The 25,363-nt window shown below is 54.2% G+C and overlaps 3 protein-coding genes across 6 annotated transcripts; 2 read left to right on the top strand and 1 right to left on the bottom strand.

Annotated features, from left to right (window-relative positions):
• Window positions 1-1,365: 1,365 nt before the first annotated feature.
• PLTP (phospholipid transfer protein) lies at window positions 1,366-17,037 on the top strand. 4 transcript variants are annotated; one of them, XM_070588427.1, is made up of 17 exons: window positions 1,366-1,508; window positions 7,117-7,551; window positions 8,162-8,272; window positions 8,354-8,453; window positions 9,204-9,332; window positions 9,608-9,763; window positions 10,759-10,822; window positions 10,908-10,971; window positions 11,711-11,802; window positions 12,800-12,976; window positions 13,058-13,117; window positions 14,497-14,661; window positions 14,754-14,821; window positions 15,882-15,924; window positions 16,029-16,092; window positions 16,185-16,261; window positions 16,703-17,037. In XM_070588427.1, the coding sequence occupies exons 3-17, from the start codon at window positions 8,173-8,175 to the stop codon at window positions 16,832-16,834; spliced, it is 1,491 nt and encodes a 496-aa protein (XP_070444528.1). In that variant the 5' UTR covers window positions 1,366-1,508; window positions 7,117-7,551; window positions 8,162-8,172; the 3' UTR covers window positions 16,835-17,037. The 4 variants fall into 4 exon arrangements, with proteins under 4 accessions (XP_070444528.1, XP_070444529.1, XP_070444530.1 ...); XM_070588428.1 differs by having other exon boundaries at window positions 1,395-1,508; window positions 7,130-7,551; XM_070588429.1 differs by lacking the exon at window positions 1,366-1,508 and having other exon boundaries at window positions 7,289-7,601.
• CTSA (cathepsin A) lies at window positions 16,967-23,481 on the bottom strand. The gene is made up of 15 exons (XM_008521650.2): window positions 23,007-23,481; window positions 22,614-22,795; window positions 22,330-22,441; window positions 22,007-22,057; window positions 21,820-21,906; window positions 21,424-21,579; window positions 21,001-21,092; window positions 20,574-20,658; window positions 19,897-19,988; window positions 19,737-19,815; window positions 19,508-19,647; window positions 18,715-18,790; window positions 17,952-18,041; window positions 17,658-17,765; window positions 16,967-17,402 (listed from the first exon to the last, which is right to left on the bottom strand). Exons 2-15 carry the CDS (start codon window positions 22,793-22,795, stop codon window positions 17,319-17,321), a joined length of 1,434 nt encoding a protein of 477 aa, XP_008519872.2. The 5' UTR covers window positions 23,007-23,481; the 3' UTR covers window positions 16,967-17,318.
• NEURL2 (neuralized E3 ubiquitin protein ligase 2) lies at window positions 23,127-25,085 on the top strand. The gene is made up of 2 exons (XM_008521652.2): window positions 23,127-24,168; window positions 24,843-25,085. The coding sequence occupies exons 1-2, from the start codon at window positions 23,427-23,429 to the stop codon at window positions 24,956-24,958; spliced, it is 858 nt and encodes a 285-aa protein (XP_008519874.2). The 5' UTR covers window positions 23,127-23,426; the 3' UTR covers window positions 24,959-25,085.
• Window positions 25,086-25,363: the final 278 nt, after the last annotated feature.

The following is a 25,363-nucleotide window of genomic DNA, read 5'->3' as shown; positions in this document are numbered from 1 at the left end:
TTTATTCCTGAACAATATCTCATTGTACAGATAAATCACATTTTGTTTATCTGTCTACCAGTTGTTGGACGTTTAGATTGTTTCCACTTTTGGGCTATTATGAATAGTGCTGCTATGGATATTCATGTACACGCGTTTGTGTGAACATCCGTGAATGTCTAGGAGTGGAATTGCTGTATAGTAAATGCACGTTTAACTTTATCAGAAACTGCCCAGTGTTTTCCAAAGCAGCTGCACCATTTTACATTCCTAGCAGCAATGTATGAGGGTTCTAGTTTCTCCACGTCCTTGCCAATACTTGTTATTGTCAGTCATTTTTATGATATTCTGCTGAGGAACTTTTTAAAAACACACACTGATGCCGGGGCTCCATCCCAAACCAATTAAATCAGAATCTTGAAGTTTGGGGCCCAGGCATAGGTATTCAAAGCATAGCAAGATAAAATGAAAACCTCCCTGCTTTAGAAGCTGCTAATGTACAGACGGGTTGAGAAGCAGTGATGTAACTTTAGGCCTGAAGTTCTGTCCTACAGGGCACTGAGACAGAGCTCAAGCTGGCCAGCAGCCTCTCCCATTCCAGGAAACATATGGGCTTGGGGTGAAACAAGATGTCCCAGAAGAAGGCACGTGTACAGTCTGGGGGCAGATGGGCCTGTTGGAAAACAAGGTGAAAGGGCCTGGGAGTGGGTTGCGTCAAGGAGTCTTGATTTCTGCACAGACAGCTGAGATCCTGAGGGGTCACCTCCCACGACCTTAGGGACTGTTCAAACCGCTGAAGAGATTAGGAAAGTGACATTCCTGGCTGCAGACCAGCTCTAGATAACTCCGGGGAAACGCAAGGAGATGGTGGTGCCAACAGGAAGCATTGGGAGCTCAGAGGCTCGGGGCGGAATTGGGCCAGGGCCACACAGTCTGTGATAAAATCCCCTCCTTTTGAAGGGTCTGCTGATGATAACAACCACCCACTTTCCCTGTGCTGGCCTTGAGGCTACAGCCATGAATAAGTGTCAGGCTCTACCCCCATGGAACTTGCAGTCTGCTGGAAGAAACAGACAATAAAGAACTAAACAGGGGCCGGCCCCGTGGCCAAGTGGTTAAGTTCTCGCGCTCCTCTTCGGTGGCCCAGGGTTTTGACGGCTCGGATCCTGGGTGTGGACATGGCACCACTCATCAAGCCATTCTGAGGGGGCATCCCACATGCCACAACTAGAAAGACCCACAACTAAAAATATTCAACTATGTACCGGGGAGCTTTGGGGAGAAAAAATAAAAATAAAAATAAAATCTTTTTTAAAAAAAGAACTAAACAGAATAACAAGTAACCATGGGGAGGTGGCCTCTCAGTGGGAGTGACATTTGAGTAGAGATCTGAGTGAATGAGGGCAGCTAACTATGCAGAGGTCTGTGTGTGCAGATGTATCTGGTAGAGGGAAGAGTTCATGGAAAGTTTGAGACTGAGTGAGCTGGCGTGTTCCAAACCACGGGAGCAGATGGTGTTGGAGAAGAAGGTAGGCAGGAGCTGGATCATTGAGAATCTTTCAAGGACCACGGCCAGAGTGTGGGTTTTTTTTCGTTTGTTTGTTTGTTTTTTGAGGAAGATTAGCCCTGAGCTAACGTCTGCTGCCAATCCTCCTCTTTTTACTGAGGAAGACTGGCCCTGAGCTAACATCCGTGCCCATCTTCCTCTACTTTATATGTGGGATGCCTACCACAGCATGGTGTGCCAAGCAGTGCCGTGTCCGTACCAGGGATCCGAACCGGTGAATCCTGGGCCTCCGAGAAGCGGAACGTGCGAACTTAACCGCTGCACTACCAGGCCGGCCCCGAGTCCGGGTTTTATTTTGTGTGCAGTGGGGAGCAAATGGAGGGTTTTGAACAGGATAGCAAATTGCTTTGATTTCTATGTTTTAGAGATCACTTTGGCAAGTGCAGGGAGACTAGACTTATAGGGGCAGAGTGAGGCATGGGGATGAGGCAAGTTGTCCAGGTAAAAGATGGAAATGGCTAGGACTAGTGTTGGTGCAAATGGAGAGAAGTGTATAGACGTGGGACATGTTTTGGACTTAGAGACACCAGGATTTGCTGACATGGGGTAGAAGGAGAAAAGGGAGTGACTCCCACATTTTGGACTTGAGCATCTGGGTGAAGGATGCTGCCATGAACTGAGATGGAGAAGACTGGGAGAGGAGCAGAATTGGGTACCAGAAATGGGGGGTGCTAAAATATGGATCTAGCTGGGGGGAAGACAGGAGGGAGGCCAGAGGGCTGTGATGTCCTTTCCCAGCTGGGGAGTTGGCAATCCTTGTTAGATCAAAGCCTGTATATGTCTGGCCCCCAGAGACTGTAGTATTAGAGCATCTCGGAAGAATTCAAGATGCTGGAATGTGTTGAGTGCTTCTTACAACCTTTAGGAAGGCCCTGAAAAAAAGAGACAAGCTTAGGCTGAAGATGGTGCCCCATCCTTATTATCAAAAGGAAAAGTCACTACTTCTTGTTGCCCCCTCCCGTCAGTTACTTTGAAATTTTATTACTGGTTCATGGACTCCAAACATCTAGCTCTGCTCCGGATCCTCCACACCTTCCTCAAAATGGGTAGAGGCTGGGAAGCTCGTGCAGAGTGACTAATGACAGCAAAATAGAAGTCTCAGAGGACCATCAAGAAAGAGGCCCCCATGAGTCAGAGTCAGCTAGCGGGAAAGGAGAGTGCAGCCTGGAGAAAACAGAGAAGAGAGCAATAAGAAAGAATGAGTGAGCTGCTCCAGGCCAACATCCGAGCTGAGCTGGAGAGGGATCAGGCACAGGGGTGTAAAGGACCCAGGAGCTGGGGAAGCAACACTCTGCGAGAAGTGTTGGAATCCTTGAGTTTCAAACCTGGAAGGGCTTTTGAGGACCAGGTGGCTGGCCCCTTTCACAGTAAAGGGATCTGGTCTACAAGGAGAAAATGGAAAAGAAAAGGAGAAACCAAAAGACCGGGTCTCCGAGCTTTAGAAGCCACAGAAAGACAATCAGCAGCTCCACCCCAGCTGAACTCAGAGTCCCAGGCCTTTATGTCCCTTCACCCCACTTGTGAATGTCTGGCCTCCATGGGGGCAGTTCTGTCCAGCTGCTTTCTGGAAACAGGTGGTCATTCCACCTGTCTGGGGAGATGTAATCAGGGTCTCCTGGTCTGACATCTGTTGCCTACCCCTCCTCCCCTCGTTCCAGCAGGGTCCCCATCATGTGATCCCAGGCACATCCACGCTGACCAGCACAGGCACACACTGCAGTGCTCATGGACTTAGGCAGAGGGATAGGGAGGGGGTCATTTCCTGAGGGGTAGCTTGAGTGGGTGTTGGGGTTGGAGGAATAGTCACGGGGCTGAGGGGTGGGCAATGGGCTGATGCAGCGTCTCCAAGCCACGTAAGGGTCCAAAGAAAACACAGCTGGAGACAGGGAGAGGGAGGGGGAGCCAGGCTCCGCATGTTGACATCTCGGGCAGAAATCCAGCTTGTTATCTTGTGGTCAGCGGAGCCTGTGTTTACTTACTTGGACCAGTGACTTCCTCCTGCTGTACCTCAGTTTCCCAATCTGGGAAAAAGGGGCCATAAGAGCTACCTCAGGGATTGCTGTGAGGATTAAATGGGATCATTTAGATAGAGACACCACAGAGCGGAGTGGTGGAGAGCAGGGGCTTGGGCAGACTGACTTGAGCTAATGACCTCACCTCCCTGGGTCTCAGTTTCCTCATCTGTAAAATGGGGCTGACGATCTCTATCTTAGAGGATGTGATGAGGTTTGAGCTAGTTCATATTTGTAAAGCAGCTTTTGTTTGTTAAACAACTAGCTAATACAAATAACCAGAAACATTGATCGAGCCCTTTGGTGCGCCAATTACTAGGTTTAGCACTTTATATACTTTAGAATATTAAAATCTCACTGCCGCCCAGAGAGGCAGGCAGGTACTAGATCACTCCCATTTTACAGATGTGTAAACTGAGGCTCCTACAGAGATTTCATCTTGAACAGGGGTTGGCAAACTGACCCATGGGCCCACGGGCCAAATGCAGCAAGCAGCCTGTTCATTTCAGTATTGTTTGTAGGTGCTTCCAGGCTACATTGGGAGAGCCAAACAGCTATGACAGAGACTGTTGGGCCTGCAAAGTCTAAAGCATGTACTAGGTGGCCCTCTCCGGGAAGAGATTGCTGACCTCTGCTCTAGAAAATGGCAGAGCGGGATTGGAACCAGGTCTGTCTGATTCCAGAGCACTTAACTGCTTCACTGTCCTGATTTTTGCAGTATCACTGTGCTGGGCACACAACAGAAATTAGAAAAGCGTTCTTTTTCCTGTCCCTTTGAGTGCTGGGAAGTCTCCCCTTCTCTTTGCAAAGCCAGGAGTGACAGTGGAAAGGGGTTTGGGGAATTCTGATCTCTCCATCCCTCAGACAGAGCGGTAGGACTCGGGGAGGCTGCCAAAGCCCCTCCTGGCTGCACATCCGCCAACGTCACTCTGAGGTGTGAGGGTTGGGGGCCCAAGTTTTGGGAGAAAGGGGAAATCCATGTGATGGAGAGGGGCTGGCTCAGTGGGCAAGTCCCTGAGATCAAGGCCACTGACTGCACCTTCTTGTCCCCTGCCCAGGTCAGGGCTGTGTTTTGAGACAGCTGGACTGAGACTAACAAGGTGCAGGAGGGGTAAAGACTCCCAGCGTGGTATGGGTACTGCCTGCTCCCCGGGGACATGTGAGGGCTCCAAACCAGTTCAATCACCCAGCAAATATTTATTCAGTACCTACTCTGTGCCAGGCTCTGGGAATAAGTGGTGAACAAGATCCTAGCTCTCACTGAGACAGACCACGTCTCCATTAACCAATAACTTAATAAACCAATATTAAATAGTAATAAGGCTATAAAGAAAATAAACCAGGGGGCCGGCCCCGTGGCTGAGTGGTTAAGTTCGCATGCTCTGCTTTGGTGGCCCAGGATTCGGATCATGGGTGCAGGCATGGCACCGTTCATCGGGCCATGTTGAGGTGGCGTCCCATGTGCCACAACTAGAAGGACCACAACTAAAATACACAACAATATAATGGGGGGATTTGGGGAGAAAAAGCAGAAAAAAAAGAGAGAGATTGGTAACAGTTGTTAGCTCAGGTGCCAATCTTAAAAAAAAGAAAAAGGAAAGAAAGAAAGAAAATAAACCAGGCTGATGTGACTGAGAGTATCTACTAGGTAGGCAGTGAAGGCCTCTCTGGAGAAGTGCCATTTAAGCTGAGACCAAAATGACAAGGAGCCAGCTGTGGGAAGATCAGGTGGAAAGGCATTCCAAGCAGAGGGAACAGCAAGTGCAAATGCCCTGAGCAGGAAGAATTTAATTTGCATGTTCAAGAAACCAAAAAGCCAGTGTGGCCTTTCATTCTGCTGAATGAGAAAGGATGAGGGTGGGGCTGGCCTGGTAGTGTAGTGGTTGAGTTTGAGCACTCTGCTTTGGCGACCTTGGGTTTGCCAGTTCGGATCCTGGGTGCAAACCTAGCACTGCTTGTCAAGCCACACTATGGTGGCATCCCACATAAAACAGAGGAAGATCGGCACAGAGGTTAGCTCAGGGCCAATCTTCCTCACCAAAAAAACACAAAAAACGGTGAGAGTGGTGGAAGATGAGACAAGGGTAGGCCCTATCACATGCCTGGAAATCAGGGCCTGGAGGCAGGAGTTTATTCCAAGTAGGATGGAAAGCCACTGGATAATGGCTAACAATACTGATGACTATAGCTAACGTTGTATGAGCCCTTATTAAATGCCAGGTGCTTATCAAGCCCTTTAAATGCATCAGCTTATTTAATCCTCACAAGCAATCCAGATGAGGAAAGAGTAGCCCAGAGAGGTTAGACCACTGGCCCAGCATCACGTAGCTACATTTCAAGCTCCCTGGGGCTGCTGTGGGGCCAGTGAATTACAAGGGACAAGACCCTGTAGGAGGTAACAATGATACAAAGAACTGCATTTCAGTTAAGAAAATGAGAGAAAACATCCACCAGGTTTTCTGCTTGAGCCAGGCTCCGGGGAGGGTTACTAGAGTTCAAAGGCATTTAGGCACTTCCTCCTCTGGATATCCCGAGCACTTTCTCTATTCCTCTCCTCCACCCTTTCTGCCTTGTTTGCTTGTGGTTTGCGCCCCTAATCGTAATAGCTAGCATTTTGGGGGCACTAATGGAGTGCCATGTACCATGCACTATGCCCATTTGACTTGTTCTTGCAATAACCTTCTTGTTTCCAATTTAGGATGAAGAAATTGAGGCTCAGGGCTGCTTAGGTAAGGGGTCCAAGAATTGGACCCGAGAATTGACAGCCTAGGATTTGAACCCTGGTCTGTCAGACACAGGAGTCTAAGCACTTAACTACTGGGCTATAAGCACCCACCTCCCACGCTTCCACAAACAGTCTATGGGTTCACCGGGAGCGGCCACAGGATGGTCTTACCTCTAGTTTCCTGCTAAAGCAGGTTCATAATAGTGCCGACCTCACAGATTAAGAAGGTTAAAAAAGTTGATCTAGACCTGGGGGGACCAACCATCCCGGTTTGCCTGGGACTGAGGGGGTTCCTGGGGAGGAGACTTTCAGGTTCAAAGCCAGCAAAGTTCTGGGCAAATCAGGGCGACTTGGTCATCCCACCTAGATGAATGCTTGGTGCTACCTACATGTCCAAGGGACATGAATCATTCCTGCTTCTCCTCTCCTCTTCTATCCAGTTGACAACAAAAAGGTAGCAGGCACATACTCTGTGCCTGTCTTTGGAGCTGGAGACACTGTAGGCAGTAGTTGGGGGTACTGTGCAGAGAACCTAGCTCCAAAAACATCCACAGTCCCCGTGGAACCGCCAAACCTCCCTCCTGGGTGATTCCAGAGGCCTGTGCAGTGTCCTCATCGGCTGGCAGCACTTGCTTGGACCCCAGTGAGAGAGGTCTCTGGGCCCTTAAGGTCCCCACGTAGTGACACAGAGACAGTTGAGGGGTCCCGTAGTGAAGCCTGGCAAGGTCTTGAGATGGCTGTGGATGGAAGGGAAGGAAACCATGCCTTGGGCATTGACTTTCTGGCTTGGCCTAGGCTGCAATAAAGACCTAAGAGGTGGTTCCTATTATCAGGCACTCTTTGCAGGATGAGGAAACTGAGGCTCAGTGACCCAAGTGAAGTCACTTGCCCAGGATCACAGAGGAAGAGACGGATAACTGGAATCTGAACCAACGTCCCAGCGAAGCACAGATTGTTGGGGCTGGGCGGGCCCATTCCTGCACTTCCCTCCCTCCTGCCCGGCTTGGGTCCCCCACTTGTCCTGACAGCGGCCAGGCTTGTCACGGGGCTCTCTACAGCCCTCTCCGCCCTCCCGGCTGGCAGCGTCCCGCCCTGTCCCCTCCCAACCCCCAAGAGAGGAGGGGAGAGCGGGAAAGAGGAGGAGGGTCGGAGAGGCCCGGCTTTATAAGGGCTGCTGGAACCGCGCTGCCCGCCAGACCCCGCCGCCCGGATCCCCTGCTCTGCCCGCCGCCCCACGTGACCGCGCCAACCCCAAGAGCCACCTCAGAGTGAGTCAGGGCGCGTCCCCATCCACCCCTAGACCCTCGCCGAGCGCGCGGTACGCTGAACCCGGGATGGAGAGGAGATCTCATAAAAGAGGGCGCTGAGATGGGGGGCACCAGGCAGAATCTGTGGCGGGGATTTAGGACCCGGGGAAGCTGAGAGGCCCAGGAGCCCGAGGTCGGGCCGGCAGCCCCTTCTCCTCCCCCGGCGCGGGGCCTGGGAGACCGCAAACCACCCCCCAGGAATGCGCGTGCAGTTGTTCCCATGGTAACGTGCAAGCCGCGCTCGCCTTCCGCTAAAGGAAAGGGGAGGTTGTTGTGTGGGGGCTGGTCCCCGGAGGTCCAAATTCGTCACGCGGCGGTTGCACGAGGGAACCGAGGATGTCCCCTCCCCCTTCCCCGTACTCCAAATCCTCTGAGAGCCAGAGCGCAAGTTGCGTTGCCTTTCTGAGCCTCAGTTTCCGCATCTGCCAAATGGAAGCAATATTATTGGTTCCAAGTTCCCCGAAGAGCTATCTCGAGGGTAAAGATCCGACCCAACCCCCTCTTGTGGTTGGACATCCGAGGAGTGGGTTCTAGCGGCCGGATGACTCCTGAGACCCCACCCCACCCCCAGGCCCGCTCGCCATGGCCCTCTTTGGGGCCCTCTTCCTAACGCTGCTGGCAGGCGCTCACGCCGAGCTCCCCGGCTGCAAGATCCGCATCACCTCCAAGGCGCTGGAGCTGGGTAAGAAGCAGGGGCGAGCGGGGGAGGGTGGGGTCACCGCAGCAGTGGGCGCAGGAGCTAAGGGTCTCACTGCTGCCTCAGTGAAGCAGGAAGGGCTGCGCTTTCTGGAGCAAGAGCTGGAGACCATCACCATTCCGGACCTGCGGGGCAGAGAAGGCCAGTTCTATTACAACATCTCTGAGTAAGTGGGGGGCCCGGGGCGGGGCCTTGGGTTGTGGGGCGGGGCTTCGACAGTGGGGGCGGGGCTTAGGAAACGGCGGGGTCCCGGGGACTGGAAGACTGAGGGGAATGGGGGCGTGGCCAAATCGACGAGTTACGGCTTAAGAAACAGGATGGGGCCGAAAAGATAAAGGCCAAGCCTGCCAACACGGGCGGGACCAAGCAGGTAGGCGTGGCCTAGACAATGTAGGCGGGACCAAGAAAAGCGCAGGAGAGGCCGCGGAATTGAGGCGTGGCCAAAGAGCTCCAGAGAGGCGGAGTCAAGACACTTGCCAATGGATGAGAGTGGGGTCTAGGGCGTCCGCGTGGAGAGTCCAGGGAACAAGAGATAAAGGCCTAGGATGGTGGGGACAGGGAATTGGGAAATGGAGCGGCGCTTAGATGATGGAGACAAGATCAAAGGACCCGGTTAAAAGACCAGGTCTAGCAACCCAGGGTATGGGAGGGAAGGGAGTGCAAGCAACAAGATTTCTAAGAGTAGGGATGAAGCTCACTTTTAACAACTGGGTCAGGAGAAGCTCATCTCTGAACCACCCAAGTGCGAGTTTGAGCCACTCAAGTCCAGGCTGGGCACTTGAGGAGCAATGGAAGAAGTCATTCCAGCCACCCCAGCTTCCTCAGGCCTGGACTGGAAGAGGAGGGAAGGAGCTTCCTGTGGCTGGATGGGGTCCCCTCATCACGGTCCTGCGTCTGACCCCGAGGCCTCCTGCAGGGTGAAGGTCTCGGAGCTGCAGCTGACATCCTCTGAGGTCTATTTCCAGCCAGAGCAGGAGCTGCTGCTGCAAATCACCAACGCCTCCTTGGACCTGCGCTTCCGGAGACAGCTTCTCTACTGGTTCTTGTGAGGAGCTGGCACCCTCAGGGGAGAGAAGGGCGTATCTGCAGGGCTGGGGGTTCTGTGGGGCAGTGGGCAATCCTTAGGCTTTCTGAGTCTCAGTTTCTTCATCTGTACAATGGAGACAATCATGCCCATCATAAGACTTGATAGGGTTTGAGAATGTCTGGTAAACTGTGCAGAAGTGAAGCCTTATGAAGAGGTGATGTATGGGGCCAGGAGGGGGGCGGTGAAGACTCTGTTAAGCTCTGAGCTGGGGTGAACATTAATCCCCCCTGCAGCTATGATGGGGGCTATATCAACGCCTCCGCCGAGGGCGTGTCCATCCGCACGGCTTTGCAGCTCTCCCGAGATTCCAGTGGCCGGATCAAAGTGGCCAACGTCTCCTGCCAGGCCTCTGTCTCCAGAATGCACGCGGCCTTCGGGGGAACCTTAAAGTAAGCCCCATTCCCAACCCCAGCGCACCCCCTTTGAACCCCACAGCCAATGCAGAGTGCACAGGCTTGGGCGTCAGACCCACTGGGTCCAAATCTCAGCGCCATCACTTCCTGGCTGTGACTGGCCAAATCACTGAAGCTCTGTGCCTCAATTTCCTCATTGGTAAGATGAAGATGATAGAACCTATTTTAGAAGATGTTGTGAGAGCTATTTATGTTAATATATTATTAGCATATAAAATATAAAATATTTAGAAAACTGTCTGGCATATAATAAGTGGCTGGCCACTTAGATAAGAGTAATTTCGAGGATGAGAGTGCTGAGTGGGCATACGCTGGGTTCTCAGTAATTGGTAGCTCTTACTAACAATAGCAAAAATAACAACATAGTTCCAGGTTTGGGGCTGAGAAGGGCACTTTGTGCTGGTTCTGGAAGAGGGTGGGGGAAAGAAGATGGTGGATGCATCATCTGGCATTGGTACACTGTCAATTTTTTGTTTATTCAACAAAGTGTATGCCAGGCCCTGAGGATTCAGAAGGGAGCTCAGAGCATGGCTGGAGGGACAAAATATTTGGCACTGGGGCCTAAGAGTGAGACTAAGCAAGTACTCTGGGGGTTCAGAGGAGGGTAATCTGGGAAGACTGCCGGGAAGAGGAGGCATCGGAGCCCAGACAGGGAAATACAGGACGGGAGCATTGCGGGTGGAAGGAAGGACATGAATAAACACATGGAGGTGGGGATGCTCCGAGCAGGTGTGAGGAATGTAAGTAGATTTGTTTGGCTGTGGGGGAGGCAAGGGAAGGAGAGGAGGTCTTGAGAATCAGGTTGGAGACAGGATCTGGGCCCGAGCGATGGAAAACTTCCATTTAAGAGCTGGTAATTCAGGTGGAAGTTGAGGTGTGCCCCCCCATCTCTCTGGTCACTGTGATTTCCCCTGGACCCGGCTTGGGGTGGGGCAGGGTCTGGGCTCACCTGGCCTCTCCTCTCTTTACAGGAAAGTGTATGAATTCCTCTCGACGTTCATCACCTCGGGGATGCGCTTCCTCCTTAATCAGCAGGTGGGGGGTAGAGGCAGGTCGGGGTAGGGTCAGGGTGGGCGCACCCTCTCTTTCCAAGGCCCTGACTCTGGCCCCCGCCTTCCAGATCTGCCCCGTGCTCCACCACGCAGGGATGGTGCTGCTCAACTCCCTTCTGGCCACCGTGCCTGGTGAGTTGGCGCTGGCGGCGCGGGGAGCCCTGGGCCAGCCCTGGGGCTGGAGTGCAGGTGCGGAGGAGGCTGGGTGCGCAGCCCTCAGGCAGCGCCTCAGAGCAGGTCCTTTCCAAGCCCTGCTGTGGAACAGCCCTGGGTTCAAATGCAACTTCTGCAGCCGACTTGCTGTGTGACCCCAGGTAGGGATTCTCTTCTCTCTGGGCCTTGGTTTCCTCAATTGGTGGGCAATGCCTCCCCCCGGTGTTGCTGTGAGGATTAACCAAGAGGATGGTTGTCAAGGTCCTCACCATGCGCCTGCCGATCCTTGGGACCCCCTTCGTGTTCATCACCTGGTCCTTAATAGGTGCTCTATTCATGTAAACCGCCTTTTCCTAAGCTGTGACCTCTGTCTGCTGCGGGGCAGAGATCATCGTGCCCCACACAGAGGGCACGGGAAGGGAAGGAGGAACCAGGGGAAGCCAACGAGGGAAGGGAATCCTTGCCATCTGGCTCCATGATTTGGTGAAACGCCTGTCATAGAAGTGGTAATAATAATAATAGCTAACATTTTTAGAGCACATAGTGCACACCAGGCATTATGTGCTTTCCACATAAAACTAATCGGATCCTTACAACAGCCCTATGCAGGCAGTATTAGCATCACCATCTTATGGATGAGAAACTGGGGTCCAGTAGGGTAAGCACCTTGCCCAGCATCACACAGCCTGAGTGACTTGGGCCTCTCCCCTCCCCACAGTGCGCAGTTCTGTGGACGAGCTTGTTGGCATTGACTACTCCCTCCTGAAGGATCCTGCAGCCTCCGCCAGCAATCTGGACATGGACTTCCGGGTGAGCTGCCTGGCTGGTGTGTCACCTCTGACCTAACTAGACTCCCTCTCTCTCCCCCGTGTTGCTGGTTTTATCTTCCTAATGCACGGATCTGATGAGGCCACTCCATTGCTGAGAATGCCGTGGCTCCCCCCCTGCCTGCAGAATTAGATTCAACTCCTGGGTCTTGCCTTCCAGCCTTCTTAAGCTTGTCTGGCCCCACCCTTCCAATTTCATGTGGTTCCTCTGCAGCTTACTCTTTCCCAAATATGCCCCTCGCTTCCTACCTCAGGGCCTTTGCTCATGCATTGCCTTTGCCTACCCCCCTGAAGGAGTTGGACATAGAGCTCTATGCACATGATCTCATTTCATCCTCTCACAACCCTGTGAGTCTGGTACTACTCATTTTAGGCATGTGGAATCTTGCTCAGAGAGGTGATATCACTTTCCCAAGGCCACACAGTGAGTACGTGGCCATTACTTTTGCTCCTCCCAGTGGAGTGGAGCAATTTCAGAGCACGGACTGGAGCTAGAATGCCTAAAAGTCAGGTCCTGGCTCTGCCACTTGCCGGCTGTGTGACCTTAAGTAAGTGGCTAACCTTTCTGTGCCTGTTTCCTAATACGTAAATGGAAAGAATATAGTAAGAAAACATACCTCATAGGGTGTCATGCGGGTTAAAGGCGTTGGTCTATGTCAAGGGCACAGAAGAATTACTATGTATATGTAAGCAGCAGCTATTATCAATACCGCCATCTGGCTTTCAAGGCCCACTCAAATGCCACCTCCTCCTTGAACCCTTTCCGGAGCCTCCCTTCTCCTGCCTGGTGGGACTGCTCCCTTGCAGCACTCCAGCCGCCCTCCTTTCCATGCTTTTTAAGAAATGTGCTTGTGAGTCTCCCAAGGACAGCAACTGGGTCCAACTCCCCACCACCCCTCACAGTGCCAAGCACAGGGCCTGGAGACATCTGGGTGCTGGGCCAGTCTGCCTTGGCCCTGACCCTGACCCTCCAACCCCAGGGAGCCTTCTTCCCCCTGGCTGAGGCGAACTGGAGCCTGCCCAACCGCGCAGTGGAGCCCCAGCTGCAGGAGGAGGAGCGGATGGTGTACGTGGCCTTCTCTGAGTTCTTCTTCGACTCCGCCATGGAGAGCTACTTCCGGGCGGGTGCCCTGAAGCTGTCGCTGGTGGGGGACAAGGTATGCCAGGGTCTGTTTGTGGCATGGGCCAGAGGGGGCCTGTGATGGAACTCCTGCCTCACCCCCAGTCTCCCTGTCCAGGTGCCCCAAGAGCTGGACGTGCTGCTGAGGGCCACCTACTTTGGGAACATCGTCCTCCTGGTGAGTGTTGGGGGGAGGTAGGAATGTGGCCGGGGTGGGTGGGCACACCAGTGAGGGGACCAGCGAGTTGTGCAGGTGGAGGCCCCCCGCAGCAGCCAAGGAGTAGACAGAAGGCCTGGCCAGTCCCCTCACCCTGCCAGGCCTGTTTCCAAGTCTGTGACGGGGGTCACTACTTCCTGCTCTGTCTTCTTCATGAAGCCATGGTGAGGGTGGGCTGGGAGCCCAAGCCCTGCCACGTAGGGGCTTTAACAACTGACATATTATTCTTTTTGCTTGTTTACTGGGGAGAGGGAGTGGGAGTTAAAATTTAAAAACAGGGGCCAGCCCGGTGGTGCAGTGGTTAAGGTTGCACGTTCCGCTTTGGCGGCCAGGGATTCGCCTGTTCGGATCCTGGGTATGGACATGGCACCGCTTATCAAGCCACGCTGTGGTAGGCATCCCACATATAAAAAAAAAGTAGCGGAGGATGGGCACGGATGTTAGCTCAGGGCCAGTCTTCCTCAGCAAAAACATGAAGAGGATTGGTGGCAGATGTTAGCTCAGGGCTAATCTTCTTCTTCAAAAAAAATTTAAAAAGAAATATTTTGGTGGTCATTAAAGGACTTGTACTCCATTCAGTTTTGTAAGTGACAGAGCTGGGATTTGAATCTGTGTGGTTCCAGGTCACACTGGCTTTCTCCTCTACACTATACAACCTCCCAGGGTTGTCATGAGGATTAAATGAATTAGTACACGTAAAGCAATTAGAACAGCACCTGGTACAGAGTAAGTACTCAATAAACACTAGCTGCTATTATTATCGATGTCGTCATCATCATCATCTAACTAATGGCATGGACTCTATTGCCAGACTGCCTGCGTCTGAGTCCCAACTGAATAACTACACAACCTTAGATAAGTTACTTAACCTCTCTGTGCCGCGATTTCCCCTTCTCAAAAATTAGGATAACAGTACCAGTACCTGCCTCACATGGTTATTGTGAGGTTTAAATGAGCTACACTCGTGCAGTGTTCGGTGAAGAGCAAGCACCTGGTCACTGCCTAGAGAAGAAATAGCATGGCAGTTTAGAGAAAGGAGATGTGGTGGGGGGCTGGGATATTAAATGCAAAGAGACTGTCCCTGAGGAGTTTGGATGTGAGATGGATCCTGAATGCGGAGAACTTAGGCAAGCAGAAAGAGGAGGGAGGCGGCATTCCTTTGTGTGAGCAAAGGCACAGAGGCTGGACACAGTTCTGGAGGCTTTGGGAAGCAAGGCCAGTCTTCACATTTGTCAGTCTCTGGGCTCCCAGAGGGCAGAGTCTGAGCCACACCCTCCTCCCTGGAGGCTGGCCAGGGAACAGATATGGGACCCGACCCACCCTCCCTGCTCCATCCCCAGAGCCCAGCAGTGATCGACTCCCCGCTGAAGCTGGAGCTGCGGGTTGTGGCACCACCTCGCTGCACCATCAAGCCCTCGGGAACCACCATCTCCGTCACTGCCAGCCTCACCATCGCCCTGGTCCCGCCCAACCTGCCCGAGGTCCAGCTGTCCAGCATGACCATGGTACGGGCACCAAAGGGGGCTGCTGAGGGTCAGGGAGAAGTGGGCTGTGGGCCCTTTGGGTCAGTAACACCCCCCTTCCCACTTTCCCACAGGACGCCCGTCTCAGCGCCAAGATGGCACTCCGGGGAAAGGCGCTGCGCACACAGCTGGGCCTGCGCAGGTATGCAGATGTCCACGGGCCGTTAACCTCTCTGAGCCTCAATGTCTTCAGGATATCACACCTGCCCAACAGAACTGGGGAGCTAAAATTCAGTCATTCCTATAAGCCACTGGAGTCTTTCTTTGTTAATGCGTAAAATGTGCTTTATTAAAGTGTAACGTCTTTGCATTCTCTCGCCACCTGGAGGCAGGCAGAGCAGGTGTTATGAGAGATGACCAAACTGGCCCAGCAAGGTTAAGTGCATGCCCAAAGTCACACAGCAAAAGAGCATAACAACGTGGGTTTTGGCAGAAACTTCAGCACCACTTTGCTTTGTGATCTTAAGACAAGTCATTTTATTTTTCTAAGCTTCATTTTCTTCATGTTAAATATAGGTAATAGTAGCATCTACTTTCTGGGGCTGTGCTATTCAATATGGTAGACACTAGCCACATTTCTATAGCCACATGTAGTTAGTGGCTGCTGCGTGGACAGTGCAGATACAGAACATTCTACAGAAACTTCTATTGGACAGCATTGTTCTAGGGGGGTTAAATGAGATAATGCAGGGTAGTGGTTAAGAGCCTAGATTCTAGAGGTAGGTTCTGCCATTTACCAGCTGTGTGACCTTAGGCAAAATGACTTAACCTCTCTGGGCCTCATCTGCCTCACCTAAAAAGTGTGAATCATAATAGTGCTTACTTTTTGGGTGTTATGAGGATTCTAAAATATCTTAATAATATTTAACTTTTTAAAACATGTTTAGTATCTGGCAGAGAGTAAGCACTGTAAGTTTTGTTGGATAAAAATAAACGACACATGCAAAGCTACCAGCAGAAGTCTGACATGTAGGAAGGGCTCAACAAATGAAAAGTAGCAGACTTGGAGAAAAGGGGACCCAAAGAGGGAGAAATGACTCACCCAAGAATATCCACCTGGAAAGTGGCAGAACCCCCTGGAATGGAGTATGGGGGGCTGTCTAGGACTGAGAGTCAGGGGCCTCTGGTGGGTCGGCCTGGGCAGCCTGAGGAAGGGGGGCTTCCAGGGCTCGTCCCACCCGGCGCTTCTTTCTCTCCCATAGGTTCCGAATCTACTCAAACCAGTCCGCACTGGAGTCACTGGCAGTGAGTCGGGCGTGGTGGGTGGGCCGCGGCTGGGGTCAGGAGTGGGCAGCTAGAACAAGTGCACCCCTGCTCGCTGCCCTGACGTCACGCCCTCTCCTTCCCAGCTGATCCCGCTACAGGCCCCTCTGAAGACCATGCTGCAGATTGCGGTGATGCCCATGCTCAACGGTAGGGTTGGGGGGGTTAGGAGGGAGGAGGAGGGGAGAGGTGAGCGGGGGGCGGGGGGGGGCCCAGACGGAGCCAGCTCTTTGCACCCACAGAGCGGACCTGGCGTGGGGTGCAGATCCCACTACCGGAGGGTATCGACTTTGTGCGCGAAGTGGTGACCAACCACGCGGTAAGTGGGGGCATGATGGGGCAGTGGGCAGAGGCTTCCCCTCCCTCTACAGCTCCCCAGAACCCTCTGCGAGCTGACTTCAGCTCCTCCCTTATCAACTGTCCCCTCCCATTTTAATCTTACATCAGATTCCTCCAGCACTTTGCACAGGCCGCGCCCTCTCCTTGGGACACTCTTCCTTGATTCCATCCCCAACGCCTACTAATCTTTCAGGTTTTAGCCAGGAGGTCATCTCCTCCAGGAAGCCTTCCTTGACCCCCACAGGTTGCGCTCCTGCAGCTTGTATTTCAACACTCTTCGCACAGAGTTATAAGAACCACTTTGCTGCTCCATCTCTCCTGGTTGATTGAGAACCTGAGGCCAACGACTCTGTCTCTCTATCTCTAAACTCTAGTCTCAGTAATGGAGTAAATAGAGTCCCCTCTGTGCCCCGCTACACAGGGCTTCGTCACCATCGGGGCCGACCTCCACTTTGCCAAAGGGCTGCGAGAAGTGATTGAGAAGAACCGGCCTACTGACACCAGGGAGCCTGGGGCATCCAGTGCCGCACCAGCCCCCACAGCAGCTGTCTGAGCCTCAACCGCCACCCTGGCAGCTGCATTCAGGACTCCAAGGCCTCTCAGCCCCTCCCTCGCCCCCTCCCAGCCTGTAGTGACAAACCTGTCACCGTCCTCTCTAACCCCCAGTGCCACAGAGAAGACAGAGTTTTAAGCTGTACCCAATTTAATTCCATAATCACAGTCAATCTATCAATTACAGTCCCTCGTTCCCTCCCAGTGCGCTGTCCTGAGCTCCTTTGTGTTCCTGGGGTGGGATCAGTGCATTAAGGGCATTCTTTAAGCAGAGAGGGGACTGAGCTGGCCCCATCAGGAATAAAGTGCTAACTCCCCCCAGACTGTCCATGTGAGGCACTGGGGCCCAGTCTGGGATGCACAGGGCTGCAAAGAGGGCGGGGCAGTTCTGGAGGCAGAGATCTGCCCCTGAGGGGCATTTTGCATAAAGAAGGGCCTCCCTTCTAGCAAGAGAGACTGGGAGGAGGGGCTGGTCCCTGTGGTCATCAGTATGGCTGCTTATTGAGGAAGCGGGAGAACATGGTGAAGGCAGCCAGGGGTTTGTCGGTGGGGACCATGTGTCCGGCGCCCTGAGGAGCAAAGCTTTGTGAGATTCTCTCCCTGAAGCCCTGCCCCTGGGCTGTCCCCTCGTCCCACTGGATCCCTCTAGCCTGTGACCTTCCTCCTCCCTAACCCTCCCCCTAGCCCTCCATACTTCTTCCCACGCCCCCGAAAACTTGCCCTTACAAGGGCCAGATGGTAACCCAGCATAAAATGAAGCCGGAAGGAAAGGATGGGTGGGTCCTGCCCCCTCCCCTCTAGCCCTCGCCAGGCCCCGGCCTTACCTTGATGGTGAGAAAGGCAATATGGGAGAACTCCTTCACGAAGCCGGCAATCTGCTGCTCCCCGCTGTCCCCGTAGTTCACTAACCAGGGCCGGCGCTGGACCTCCATCTGCCCCATCAGGAAAGATTTAGCAGCCTGCAGCTGCCCCATCATCTCTGCTCACAGCTGCCAGCAAGACCTCAGGGGCCGGGAACTCCTCCAGGATTGCCTTCTGTCTGCCAGAGCCAAGCTGCCAAGCACGCCCGCCCTACCCCTGCACCCAGCCTCACCCTGGGGCCTGGATCCCTGCCTTACCTTCTGGTTGAGGGAATCCACAAACCACTCATCCCCCATGAAATTGCAGGCCATGTCCACATCTCCGTTGTACAGCAGGATCCGGTATTTCTGGAGCAAGATGGGGAAAAATGGAGGGTCTGGAATAAGGCTAGGTCCCAGCCCTTCCCTGGTTCAGCCTCCACCCCTCAGGGTATTCAATAGCATGAACCAGGAAATGCTCATGTGTTCTGACTGCTTCCTACATGTCCAGTGCTCTACTCAATGCTTTTCCTATGAAGGTAGGTACCATTATTAACCCCATTTTATGGATGGGAAAGCCAAGTCTCAAGATATTTGAGAAGCTTGCCCAGGGCCACATGGCTAGTGAAGGGATTTGCACCCAGGCAGTCTGACCCCGGAGCCCATGCTCTGACCACTGTGCTGTACAGGACCTGGTCCTAACCTGGCTCTGCCAGTGCCTCCTAGGTAACCTTGGACAAGGCCCTCTCCTACCCTAGGCCTCTGTTTGCCCATTTGTAACAAGATCCCACTAGCTCTTCTCACCCTAAAGGCTCCCTGGCTGATGCAGACCCCTCAGCTTCCGGGCAGAGCAGCAGGGGTGGGGACAAAGCCAGGTTCAAATCCTGACCCTGCCAACCACAGGCCCTTGGGCAAGTGACTTCACCTCTTGGAGATCCAGCTTCCTCTGTTCCGAGTGGCATTCTAAAGGGGCCCCCACCTTACCATGCTGCCCCAGGGTCCTAGGGCTGCTGGTGGACCCTGCTGTGCTGCGCCCACTCACCTGTGTGGTGAGCAGCTTCAGGTACTGGGAGTACATGCTTTGGTAGAGACGGCGGTACTGTAAATTCACCAGGAAGCTGCGGGAGCACGTGGGAAGGGAGACCAGGGAGGGGGAGAAAGAGTCCACAGATCAGACCTCCTCTCCTTTCCCCAAGCTCCAGGCCTACGAGGCAGATAGCTGGGATTCAGTCCTCCCCTTGGGCCTGTCACCTCTCTTGGACTTACCTGGATGGGGGGTGGGAGGGGCTGGAATTCAGAAGTCTTCAACCCACCCTCATTTAGAAATGTATAGGGACACTTTCACTTTCGCTGTTACAATGGCTGGGACACAACTGGCCTTTAGTACATAGGGGCTAGCAGGTGTGAGAGCCACAGCATATAACAAGAGTAGGGCGTGGGCACTCACCAATCGGAATGCACCTGAGTGGCCCCTGCTGTGCCAGGTGTCACCCTTGTACTTGCAGGGTCATAGGAGATCCGGGCAGCTGGGGATGGTACTGGAGTTGGGGTGAGGGCAGGGGAGTTGGGAGAGTATCTGTTTACTAAACATATTGTGGAAGTAATTGCTATTTTAACAATCAGTGTGGCCATTTAAGAATGAAATGACTGACTAGTGATCGACTTAGGGGTCAGGGATGTTGAACACCCAGTCCAACAACTCACTGTCATGCCCCGAACATCCGCAGTGTCCCCACTGAGAAACCTTAGCCAAAGGATCCCTGGGAACGTTTCTGATGCCCACGAGCCCCAACAGCCTGCCACCCCCAAGGCCACAAGTGGCCACAGAACCTCACTTGCACACGTCCCACTGGGGCAGCTGGTCGGGGATGTGGAGGGCCTTCCGTACGTAAGGATTGTTGAGGTAGGTGGAGGTGGCTGTGGTGTTGGTGCAGGGGGGGTCCATACGCACCTTGCCCTCAGAACGCAGCAGAACCTGCAGGGCACAGAAAGAGCCTCAGGGGCTGTACTTGCCCGCCTGGCCGCTCCTCACCCTGCCGGGAAGAAGCCCACACCCTTGCACACCTGTTGCCATGTCCGCTTGAGCGGCAGGTGAGTGAAGATGTTGCCCAAATCCTGGACCACAACAGTGCTGCCTTCATACCTGCAAGTGAAGTGAGGGGATGGGTACCTGAGCCTCCAGATGGGGCTGGGGTTGGCCCGAGGGGCACATGGCAGGGCCTACCTTAAGTGGCTGGGCACCCCCCCAGCACATGGGGCATAGAGGTTGTAGATGTTGAGGCCCGAGCTGACCACGATGCGGGACACTTCCTGAAGCTGCAATGACAAACCGAGCCACTGTGCTTTACAACCCTGGCCTCTCCGTGACCTCAGCAACTTGTCCTAAGATTTCTCGCTCTCCTACTTCACCTTGTCATTACCCTTCCCTCACATTTTTCACATGTAGGGAGACTGAGGCTCAGTAGAAGGAATCTGCCAGACCTAGGTCCAAATCCTAGTGCCTCTACTTCCTAGCACCGTGACTTTAGGCAAGTGATTTCAACATTCTTGGCCTCAGTTTCCTCATCTGGAAAATGGGGATGATATGATCTCCCTTGAAGGAGAATCTTGAGGATTAGAAAACCTACATTGATACAGTTCAGTCCAGTGCCTGGCACATCATAGATGTTTGATAAATAAGTCCTTTCTTCTCACAGGGGTTACAGGATTTGCCCAAAGGTCATAGGAAGTGGTGATGGGCACACATCCATAGACGCGTCCCAGAGAACACCAAACTGCTGAGGGATGCAGGACAGGAGAGCAACAGGGGATGGGGAAGAGGGAGTCCCCAGGGAGGGGATGTGGTCCTGTCCTCAGGATTGGGGGTGTCAGGGGTGACACAGGGTAGGGGCAGAACTTCACATTGGTCACGCATTCTGGGTCTTTATTGTCGTAGAAGTTACACTTGTCTTGAGAGCAGCAGTGGGTTTGGAGGGAAGACCAGAGCCTGTAGGAGATGAAAGTATTTAGGTCCTCGGTGGGTAGAGAAGGTGAGCACCCCACTTTTTCCCTCCAACCTCCAATCACAACATAACCCCAGGGGACTAGGAAATATATCACAGTGGGGGATGTAGGTCCCAAAGCTAGCTACCCCAGGGCCATACTGCCAGTTCTCCTTAGTCCCTTTGAATTCTTTCGCCTTTTAGCACCAAACCCTTCCAGCCACCCCAGCCCCCACCTTCTGCTCATAAAACCAGGGTAGGGCCTAGGATATCATGCCTGGAGGACAGATCTGAGATCTGAGGACCTGTCCCACCCTGGAGATTGCTCAGCTGCCCCATTCTCATACCTGTTCCCCAGAAGGCCATGGTAGTAGGCGAAATAGACCAGGGAGTTGTCATTCTGCTCATAGGAGGAGAGTCCATTGCCCACAGCCAGCCCCTGTGAAACATCCAGGGCCTTCAGCTCCTCTGGAAAGTGAGGAGGAGGAGCCTCCCTCCCCACACCCAGGCCTTCAGCAATCTGGAAGCTGAAACTCAGCGTGGTTTGTGGGGGTGGGTGGGTGGGGGAGACCACTCAACGTAAAGAACAGACTTGGCAGCCTGACAGGTGAGCTTCCTGCCGTGGGAGCCACGCCAGGGAGATAGGCCAGCTAGTGGCAAGGATGTTATGAAGGAGACTGGGTCAGGTAGAGGAGTTGACCTGTTTGACCTTGCTGACCACAAGGCTATGACCACAAATTGCCTCCCTTCCTTCTGCAGCTGCCTTGCACCTGAAGGTTCATGCTGGGGTCCTGCATGACCAACACAGCCAGGGTCGGGATGTAGATGCCAGCATAGCTCTCTCCTGTCAGGAAAAGCTCGTTGTTCTTGTACTCCGGGAATAGGCGGAAGAAATCTTGAAGGGCCTCAAAATTGCTCTGGGCGACCTGGAGACAGCAGGATAGAGGGAATTGGAAGGCTTTGGTATTTGACCTAGAAAGAATCTCAGAGATAATGACACCAACCCACCCTGTTTGTGCAAGAGGAAGTGACTTGGCCAAGACTACACCACATAGCATGTGGTGGAGCCAAAAACGGACTCCAAGGCCATGCTCTTTCTCTTCCCACATGACACCACCTTTAGAGAACCAGAGAGGCTGGGGCACGTGGGCAGGCACCAGACTCACCTCAGTGTCATTGGTCTTATAATACTTGTCATCCGAGTAGGAGAAGCCCACCCCAGCTGGAGACTCGAGGTACAACACGTTGGCAATCTGGGGGGAGGGAGGGGGAGGGGGTAGTAGCGAGCTGAAGAGGGCTCTCCACCCTATCCAAGTGCCCAGACCCCCGCAGGACCCACAGCTCTGGCTATACCAGGTTCCAAGAGTAGGGGTTGTACTCCAGGGTGGTACCATCTGGCTGGATCTGAGGAGGAAAGAGATGGCTGATTAAGTCCCAAGGGCCAACTGGGTGGAGGCAAAGGGCCACCATGCTGCACACTTTACATTCAGGCAAAACCCGGAGAGGTACAGATAGTCAAGCCAACGGTCCAGATGAAGAAACTGAGGCTCAGGAAAAGAGCACATTTTTGGAAAATCACCAAGTCCTTTTCTCCCTCTTCCCCAGCCTTTTCCTTTGGGAACTGTCCTCGCGCCCCCTTTCCTGGGTTACAGAGTACAGAGCTGCTTTCCTCTCACCAGGAAGGGGCCATGTTCTGTGAGGAGGCCATCTAGGGAGCTGCAGCCGGGCCCTCCGTTGAGCCAAAGCACCACAGGGCTGCTCTTGGGATCCTTCTGGGACTCCACAAACCTGGGAGGGAGTCAGGGCAAGGTGGGCGCAGGTGGAGGGTCCCCTTCCAGCCCTCCCTTCTCCCAGGGTCCCTTGAGGTCTTTAGAACCCCTCCCCGCTGCCCCAGGTCATCTCTCCCGGTGGGCATCGTATTTTCCCCTCCCAACCGCGCCCGGGAGGGAGGGCCGCAGACCAGTAGTGGAGGTGCTTGGTGCCTGAGCCTCTGAGGTAGCCGGAGTACTGGCGGAAAGACGGCTGCTTGGCCAGTCCGGGCAGGCACTGGATCTCATCCTGCTGGGGGGCTGTCTCGCCTCGGGGCGCCCAGGATAGCAGCAGCAGCAGGAAGAACGGCGGCGACAGCGCGTCTCTTACCATCTGCGGGAGGAAGTGGGTGCCTGTTTATTCGCTCCCGCGCTCCTCTCTGCTTCCGTGCAGCCATCCCCGGGGAGGAGCTGGCGGCGCATCGGCGAGGGAAGCCCAGGTCCCAGCCCCAGCTCCCACCCGCTGAGCCTCCTCCGCCTGGCACCGTGTGCCGCGCTCCGCCCGGGGGCTTCGCGATCGCTCCCAGCCTCCGGAGTCTCCTCACCTCTGCTCCCCGCGTCTGTGCTCTCCAGGAGGTGCCCGGCGATGAAAGGTCATGTGTACTCAGAGTCACGTGTGCTCTGGCATCACATGACAGTCTTCCTCGGCCCCTCCTCTGGTCTCTGGAGACTGAGGGATTGGAGGGGACTGGCACGGCGGCGATCCACGCTGGGTCAGGGTCCGCGGACCTCTCAGGTCGTATCCCGGGCGCTCGCGACCCGATGACCCAGGTGTGAGCGGCCAGGATCCCTCAGACTCCCGGGGGACCCTGTTCTAGGCAGGATTGTTGAGCAAGCGGCGCTAGGACCCCCGGGCAGAGCCTAGAGTAAGGGAATCGGGAGGAATACCTTACCCAGCGGTCACCTTCTGATCCTGTCGCCCAAAATAGCTCCTGGCGCCCGCTGGCCTGCTTCATGGCCGGGAGATGGCTGCTGTCTCCAACCGCGCGGAATTGGGTGCGCCCTGGGGACCCGCGCGCCCCGAGCCCTCTCCCACCCGCTTCCACCAGGTACACGGTGCCAACATCCGCGTGGACCTCTCCGGGACGCGGGCCACACGGGTGGAGAGCTTCGCCCACGGCGTGTGCTTCAGTCGCGAGCCGCTGGCCCCGGGCCAAGTATTCCTGGTCGAGATCGAGGAGAAAGAGCTGGGCTGGTGTGGGCACCTGCGCCTCGGCTTGACTGCTCTAGACCCGGCCAGTCTGGCCGCCGTACCTGAGTTTTCACTGCCCGACCTGGTCAGCCTCGGCCACACATGGGTCTTCGCCATCACGCGCCATCACAACCGCGTGCCTCAAGAGGGCCGCCCAGAGACAGACGCAGCGGCCCCCAGCCGACCCCCAACCCTCCTAGTGGAACCGTATCTGTGCATTGAGCAGTTTCGAATACCCCGCGACCGCCTGGTGGGCCGCAGCCGGCCTGGGCTCTACAGCCACCTGTTGGACCAGCTCTATGAGCTAAATGTGCTGCCTCCAACTGCGCGCCGTAGCCGCCTGGGCGTTCTCTTCTGTCCGCGCCCGGATGGCACGGCCGACATGCACATCGTCATCAACGGCGAGGATATGGGCCCCAGCGCCCGGGGGCTGCCAGCCGCCCAGCCCCTCTACGCAGTGGTGGACGTGTTTGCCTCCACCAAGAGCGTGCGCCTAGTCCAGCTTGAGTATGGCTGTACGTATCCCAGGCCCCGGGCAGGGTCCTCTCTGGCCCAGCGTGGAGACAGGAACCTGCTAGGACTCCCACGCCGGCTAGCAAGCCTCGGTTTACCCTTGGCTGTGATTGCAGGATGCCCTGCAAATTCCCTCTGGCTTTGACAATATTTTCTGTATATTAACCTAGGGATTCTAAACTGATTTTAGATCCTGGGCCTCTGAGAATTATGTGCCCTTTATTAGACAAATGCTCATAGATTTGGGCATACCAGTTTAAGGGCGTCACAGACCCCAGATTAAAAGTTTCTTAATCCTGAGGTGTGGTTCATTATAGCCCTGTTAAGCCCTTTATTTATACCTCTGATCACATTTTATAAATTCTGTGAACTAGAACCCACTCTGTGCCAGGCCTCTGCTGGAGGCTGGGGCTGCTCAGCTAAATCAGACACTACCCTGCCCCCCGAAGCTGCTAAGTGAGGGGGAAGGGAGTGTGCTGAGTGTTAGGGCTGCAACATTGTGAAAGAGTGCTTATCTCAACCACACGAACAGCCCCATGAAGCAGGCTGGGCCTAGAGAGCAGAAGGGACTTGCTCAAGTTAATGACAAAGGGGGGACCAAGACCTAGATATTCTGCGTCTCAGCCGCAGACCCACCCTGTAGTTCAGTTTGCCTTTGACAGCCTTCTTTCCACAGTGCCGTCCCTGCAGACTCTGTGCCGCCTGGTGATCCAGAGGAGCGTGGTGCACCGGTTGGCCATTGATGGACTCCACCTGCCCGAAGGACTTAAGGATTTCTGCAAGTATGGGTGAAGGCCTGCAGCCACCCTGGAGCAGGGCCCCAAGAGCGCGTCCTGGCCCCAGAGCTGCGGCTGGTCTGAAGCTGCCCACACTGCTGCCAGCCAGGACCAGAAATAAACACAGCTGATGCTGACACTGATCACTGGAGGGTCTCCTTGCCCCTGAAGCCCATGAGGAGCACTTCTTTTAGAATCACTGTGGGTCAGCAGGTCAGAGCAAGAGAGCGAGCATTTTATACGTCACCTAACCAGTGTTCCTAGCCTGGCTACTCATTAGAGCTATCTGGGATGCTTAGGGTGCTGATGCCCCAGACCTCAACTTCAGGCATTCTCATTCAATCTGTGGGAGGATTAGGCCTAGACATTGTTTTTGTAAAAGCTCCCTTGGAGATTCTAAACCATAGCCAGGGTTGAGAAC

The sequence above is a fragment of the Equus przewalskii genome, chromosome 21 (assembly GCF_037783145.1).
Source record: "Equus przewalskii isolate Varuska chromosome 21, EquPr2, whole genome shotgun sequence".
Lineage (NCBI taxonomy): Eukaryota > Metazoa > Chordata > Mammalia > Perissodactyla > Equidae > Equus > Equus przewalskii.
The sequence above is the reverse complement of the archived record's forward strand: the minus strand, read 5'-3'. Positions and strand labels throughout refer to the sequence as shown.